Consider the following 6,010-nt stretch of genomic DNA (forward strand, 5'->3'; position numbering starts at 1 on the left):
ATATAAATAAAGAAAATTAAGAAGAAAGATTGACATAAGTTGACAATTTTTTCTCTATAACTATTGACTCTATGTCTACACTATACTACTATAACCTTTGTTGGGTAAAAGGTTTTTTACCCAGCCTTTTTTACCTTTTTTTTTTCTTTTTTTTTTTAAAAAACAACCTTTTGTTATTATTTATTTTCACAAAGTTGTGCTGCTCCATCAATACTCCAAAAAGGAAACATACTGTATTTATTTATTTATTTATTTTCAGTTTTGATACACTTTGCAACCAGTAAAAAAGCAAATTTGCCTTCAGACCTGTTGTACCCTAATGTCATTCCCTAAATAGGATTTCGAAAATAATAAACCATTATTTTTAAAGTGGGATATGTCACATAATAGGGTTGAGAAAAACTACAAAAGCTACATTTTTATCTCAATAAGAGCAACATTTAGGTAGAATTTTTTTTTTTTTTTTTTCAGTATAACCCAGTAAAATGTAATGGTGGTGAATGGGGTCCTGGGAATTGGCTGATATGCAGATGAAAACAATTAAAATAATTAATGTTTTACTTCAAAAGTTATGTGGCATTGCAAACTGTACAGAGTTACATTTACCAAATAATAATAATAATTTCAGTAACATGTTACTTATGTTAGTAGAAAGTCATGGGGACACATGGAACACAATATAGTTCAATTTCCTGAGAACTACCCAGAGAGTATTTTTTTGTGTGGGGAAAAGGAAAGAGAAAGTTAGTGGAAGTAGAGAAAGGCAGGGGAAAAGAAACAGAAAGATTATGCAAGGGAAGAGAATAGCATATTTTTTTGATTGCCTCATTTAGTCCAGGTAAAAACATGTATTTACCCATCCTGACTCCATCCTAAAACACCCGGTGTTTACCAATCTGATTTGTTTGTTTTTTGCATTTAAATATAGGTGGAAGAAACACTGAGAAAGGATTGGGGGCTGGATATGTGTCCAAATGGATACCCCTAAAAAGGGGCTTATTGTCAATCAAGGGGTCTCAGACCAGCAGACCATTACGCTAAGTGTTAATCTTAGAGACTCCACAGTCTAGCGCACTGATCGTGAGAATGAGAAAATTAGCCTCAGCGCTTTCAAAAGAGTTTGAATCCATGTCAACTGGAAATGAGGAAAATGGGAAAGTCCGAAATGACACTGTGCATTAAAGGAATATTCCAGGTCCAATAGAAGCTCAATCGACAGTATTTGTGGCATAATGTTGATTACCACAAAAACTAATTTCAACTCGTCCCTCCTTTTCTTTAAAAAAAAAAAAAGCAAAAATCAAGGTTACATAGAGGCACTTACAATGAAAGTGAATGGGGGCCAATTTTTGGAAGGTTTAAAGGCAGAAATGTGAAGCTTATAATTTTATAAAAGCACTTGCATTAATTCTTCTTTTAAAACACGTGTATTTTTTGAGCTGTAATGTTGTTTAAATTGTCATTTTTACAGTCATTTTAGGGTTTTAGGGTTTGTCGACATAACATAATAATGGCAACAAAGTTGTAAAACTGGCTTTAACTTTGCACAGAAAAAGTTTGTGAGCGATTTTATAACACTAAAATCATGAATATATGCACATTGTTTATGTCTTGTGGATATACTGTACTTTTGAAACAGTGAGTAATTTAACATTCAAAAATTGGCCCCATTCACTCCCATTGTAAGTGCCTCACTGCAACACAGATTTTTGCATTTTTTACAAAAAAGGAGGGACAAGTTTAAATGAATTTTTGTGGTAATCGATATTATGCCACAAATGCTTTCGACTGAGCTAAACTTGTATTGAAGCTGGAATATTCCTTTAAAGATACAAATAATTAAAGATTTTAATGATGGAATAATAAGTTTGAAATCTTAATCAGTGCTACTCTAATGGTTCTATTCCTCCAAGTTATACGAAACTCAAATTACATTATTGTGATCTTTGCACAAATAATATCCAGTTTACCACTGTACAAGGTAACAAGGTCATTTTCTTACTTTTTAGTGGTTTTGACTACAGAAATACACTGTGCAAAATAAAATGTTTAGTAAACTTTAGTAAACTGGTAAACACTTTTTGACTTTACTCAAATTCAGGCAAATTAGTTGTGCCAATTTAACAGTTCAAGTTGGATTGCAAAGTTCAGCACACTCAAAAATATTAATGATTATCAAGTTCAATAAACTTGCATTTTTAATTACAGCTGTCCAGTATTCTTGAAAATAATATAAAAATATATTATTTATTTAGAAAATCTGTCAGCCCCACCGATGTACCAAGCAGTTCGTCCAACTTAAAAAGTGCTGTAGATTACAAGTAGGACTATTTCATACTTTTAGATGTGGAGTCAACTTAATAACTTATCAAAAACTTCATCAAAGCGAGATAGTGACTTTAAACAAAACAACTTTTTACAGTAAAACATCCATACAAAACGCACATACTGTAAGTCTAAAGAAATCATTCTGCCACAAATGGCTTCCTCAGGACTGAGCATCATTGATCAAACTGAGCATGCTCAAAAGCCTGTATGTGCTCACTGTTTAAAAATGTAATTTGCTCTGACTTCAGTGGCCTGAAAGTTGACTTTATTGATTGTTTTAAGTAATCTCAACTTTTTCTACACTGGATAGTTCAATCAACTTTTAAAATTGAGTTTAGCTGACAAAATTGAAGTTGGATTTTTTAGTGGACCAATATAGGACTATGTTAGCCCTGTTTCATTATTTATTAGTTTATTCGGGTTTTCCTAATTTGACTTATTCCAATGTAGCCTATTGTGCAATTTTAAACCACAGTGAGTAAAAGGTTTCCAATCAGGAATCCTATAAGCAACATCTCGTGTCAGTTTAGAAAATCAGAGCTACATAATAAATTACCTGTTTACTTAAAATAAGCAGTTTGTTCAACAGCTCTTTGTTACAAGCAGGCCCACGTTTACTGGTCTTTATTGGATAGCAGACCTATACCAATTTATATTTTAACTCTAATTTTGCCCAAACAGTGGATAAAAGAAGCTTATTGTAGAAATCAGTGAGTGATTCCTCAATTTAAGGCACAAAAGATGAACCATTCTTCAAGGACCACACTAAGAAACAGAATCCTATTCAAGCGCCATTTATTTTTATTTAATATCTACATATTAAAATATTACATGTACACATACAGTATATAAATTAAGGACAAAAACAGATTTATTTACAGAGCAGCGTGCTGTGCATTGTGTAAGCTGAAGGCGTTGGGATGCGAGTGACCGATGAGGTTCATATAATGATGATCTAGTCCCTGAACCGGTGATAAGTATCCGCTGTGCTGATGAGACATCGCTGGATACGCGAGCGTGGGGCTCCGCGCCGAGCTGTGCCAGGTAAAGTGTCCGGGTGGGCTTTTCTGAAACACAGCCTCGGTGGGGCTTGGACTCTGATACTCCAGCTGGCACAGGAGGTCTGTAGGGTCCGGTGAGATGGTGCCTAAAGTGCCAAACACGGGCTCCGTAACGACTTTGGACTGCAGGAAAGCAAGGATCCGTGCGTACTTGGTGTCTTTGGTCTCCATTCGCTCCACCGTGGTTAAGTAGTGCACTAGGTTCTTCATGCACTCGTGATAGCCGTAGTGGAAGTAATTCGCAAACTCTGTCAGTAGTTCACCTGAGAAGATAATGAAAGATACATTGGTACGAGCGAAGGCTCTTATTTAAAATCGTTCATATTCATATTCAAATCCAATGCAATTTTAGTTGAGTGGCTGATTCCTGCTTTCATTCTTACGCACCTTTTTCTCTTCCGCGCGGAAAGTCTGCGGAGTGGAGCGCGCGCAGATACTGCACTGTCATCTCCAGGATTTCTGCCTTCTCAAGCTTTCCAGAGTTCTGTTGAAATACAGAACAGACTCAGACAAGTCATCATATATCTCTCTACCAAAAATCAAGGCGCTACAATGAAACAAATTATCTGAAAACGCATCTGCCATTAAAGAATGACAAAACCGCTTAATGCTTTAGCTGCGCACCTGTTTAGCCAGTGCCATTGGAACTGACTTTCCCAGCTCGTTTAGACATCGGTTGATTCGATCTCTTCTTCTTTTCTCAATTACCTTATGAGACACGGGAGTTCTCTGTGGGAAGGAAACAAGTTGCATGATGTTACTAAACACATAGAATGGCTCTGTTAAAGTAATTTAATGTTGGATAAGCGCCCAATATAAAAAGTAGCCTAATCAATGCATTATTGGTATAGTTATAGTGTATAAGAGAAACTCGGGAGAACAACTTGTTCAAAGCCAGACTATAAACCACACTCATTTTGATTCCTTAAGTTAAGGAGAGATGTGATGCGATCTGCTGCCCCACGCGCAAAAAACGGAAATCCATTTGACATAGCAAGAATTTGAGAATTTTCTAATAAAACAATACATTGCAGAAATTAATATTGTTTGTTTTTTTAAGACCAGTAAAATCGAGCAATATCTGCAGTATCCCGTAATACACCTAAAAATAAATAAATAAATAATACAAATAAAAAAAAACCCGAATGCAATGCTTTTTTGTAGGCTATAATATTACTCCATTGTTGAAATAGTAATAATAATAATAAAAAAAATTCCAATACTAGTAGTGATCAAAATAAAATTATAACACCCAAATGGGACATTCTTTGCATGTGATCTTTGGCACCATGCGTGCGCCACGGAAGTCTCCACATACCTTGCGATCCTTCATCTTGGACGCCATCAATTGGCAAATAGTAGAAAAACAAATGTGGAAAAACTGTAAACAGTGTTATAGCTGGACTATGTATGTTCCCCTCTTTCCAGACGCTTGAGACTGAGATGAGCTGTCTGGAAGCGGCCGCTTATAAAGCGCTCACCCTGAGGACTCGCGCATTCATGGCCCTAAATTATTCCATGGGATTAAGTGCAAGCTTTTGGTTAATGTGTGCACTTAGGATCAGTTAAAGAAATAGTAAAACCTGAAGCTGTGGGCTAGCGGGGGGCAGACCTACTTTGTTAATCCACGTGGCCTATCTAAAGCCACGTAATGAGTTGTCGAATATTATTTGCATAGTAAGAGCCCACGCTGGAGACGTGAACCGGGATGGCCACATGAGCCTCGCGAGCGCAGCGCGCGCAATGAAAACAAAGCCCCCTGAGCAAGGCGTCGCTTTCTGTTCCACGTCGCGTTCCTCACACGATCGCTTGTTTATGGGTCCCAGCAAGCGATCTTAACTTCCATCCCAAGCCCGTCTCAGGTTTAAAGCCTGTCTACTGTTATTATAGTAATTAAGTAAGCACATAATAGGCTGTTCCGCCGAGTTCAGGGGAGACCTTTTGGAGACGGAGTACCCCCGTTTGTTCGCGGCGTTTCTCACACGACTTGGTGACACGTCCATCTTTCATGGGCCGGGTTTTTGTTTACATTCTCTAGTTTTGTTAAGGGCCTCGGCAGGTGTGGGGACCCAGCCTGGCACACGAGCGGCCCCTCCGTCCATGTTAGAGACTCCAGCCGTCTTTGGCACACGAGGGTTACCCACCGCTGGATCCCCTTCACAGGGGCTCGATTTGTATCCTATTATCCTATAAGAAAATGTCTATTGAGCGGAATGAATAGTTTCATTGGCCTAAATTTTAATAATGCAGTGAAAGAAAAGAAAAGGAGAAATAAAGAATGCAGCTGGTCCTGACGCGCATTATTCTCCGTCACCTGCGCTTGGAGACCCCTATTCATTTGCCTAATTTCGGTCAACTTAACAAACTTTGGGAGAAATTATTCTGGTATTGTTGTGAAGGGTGAAGCTTTCTGATCGAATTAACAGCATGTTTTGATCCGGTAAATGTCTTTAGAAAGAAAGAAACAATCGCGTATAGAGGGGTCTGGGTAACGCGCCAAGTGGCGACGCCAAAGCGCAATTCATGCCACAGGAGACTTTTGTACCCGCACATTGCTAAAGTTTGTGCCCAACAAAGGGCATTATTTTATACTTGAATACATTTCATACAACAATTGGCTG

The 6,010-nt window shown here is 37.7% G+C and overlaps 1 protein-coding gene across 1 annotated transcript; it reads right to left on the reverse strand.

Annotated features, from left to right (window-relative positions):
• Nucleotides 1-3,203: 3,203 nt before the first annotated feature.
• On the reverse strand, nucleotides 3,204-4,749 carry LOC127445272 (hairy and enhancer of split-related protein helt-like). Its single transcript, XM_051705208.1, has 4 exons — nucleotides 4,708-4,749; nucleotides 4,014-4,118; nucleotides 3,777-3,873; nucleotides 3,204-3,652 (listed from the first exon to the last, which is right to left on the reverse strand). The coding sequence occupies exons 1-4, from the start codon at nucleotides 4,732-4,734 to the stop codon at nucleotides 3,204-3,206; spliced, it is 678 nt and encodes a 225-aa protein (XP_051561168.1). The 5' UTR covers nucleotides 4,735-4,749.
• Nucleotides 4,750-6,010: the final 1,261 nt, after the last annotated feature.

Source organism: Myxocyprinus asiaticus, chromosome 8, assembly GCF_019703515.2.
Source record: "Myxocyprinus asiaticus isolate MX2 ecotype Aquarium Trade chromosome 8, UBuf_Myxa_2, whole genome shotgun sequence".
Classification (NCBI taxonomy): domain Eukaryota; kingdom Metazoa; phylum Chordata; class Actinopteri; order Cypriniformes; family Catostomidae; genus Myxocyprinus; species Myxocyprinus asiaticus.

Bases quoted from the DNA above. Each gene is read 5' to 3' on its own strand.
- LOC127445272 (XM_051705208.1), bottom strand. From the start codon at position 4,734: ATGGCGTCCAAGATGAAGGATCGCAAG. The intron at 4,119-4,707 runs GTATGTGGAGAC...TCCTTCCCACAG, and splicing joins CCAAGATGAAGGATCGCAAG to AGAACTCCCGTGTCTCATAA. The intron at 3,874-4,013 runs GTGCGCAGCTAA...GTATTTCAACAG, and splicing joins CAATGGCACTGGCTAAACAG to AACTCTGGAAAGCTTGAGAA.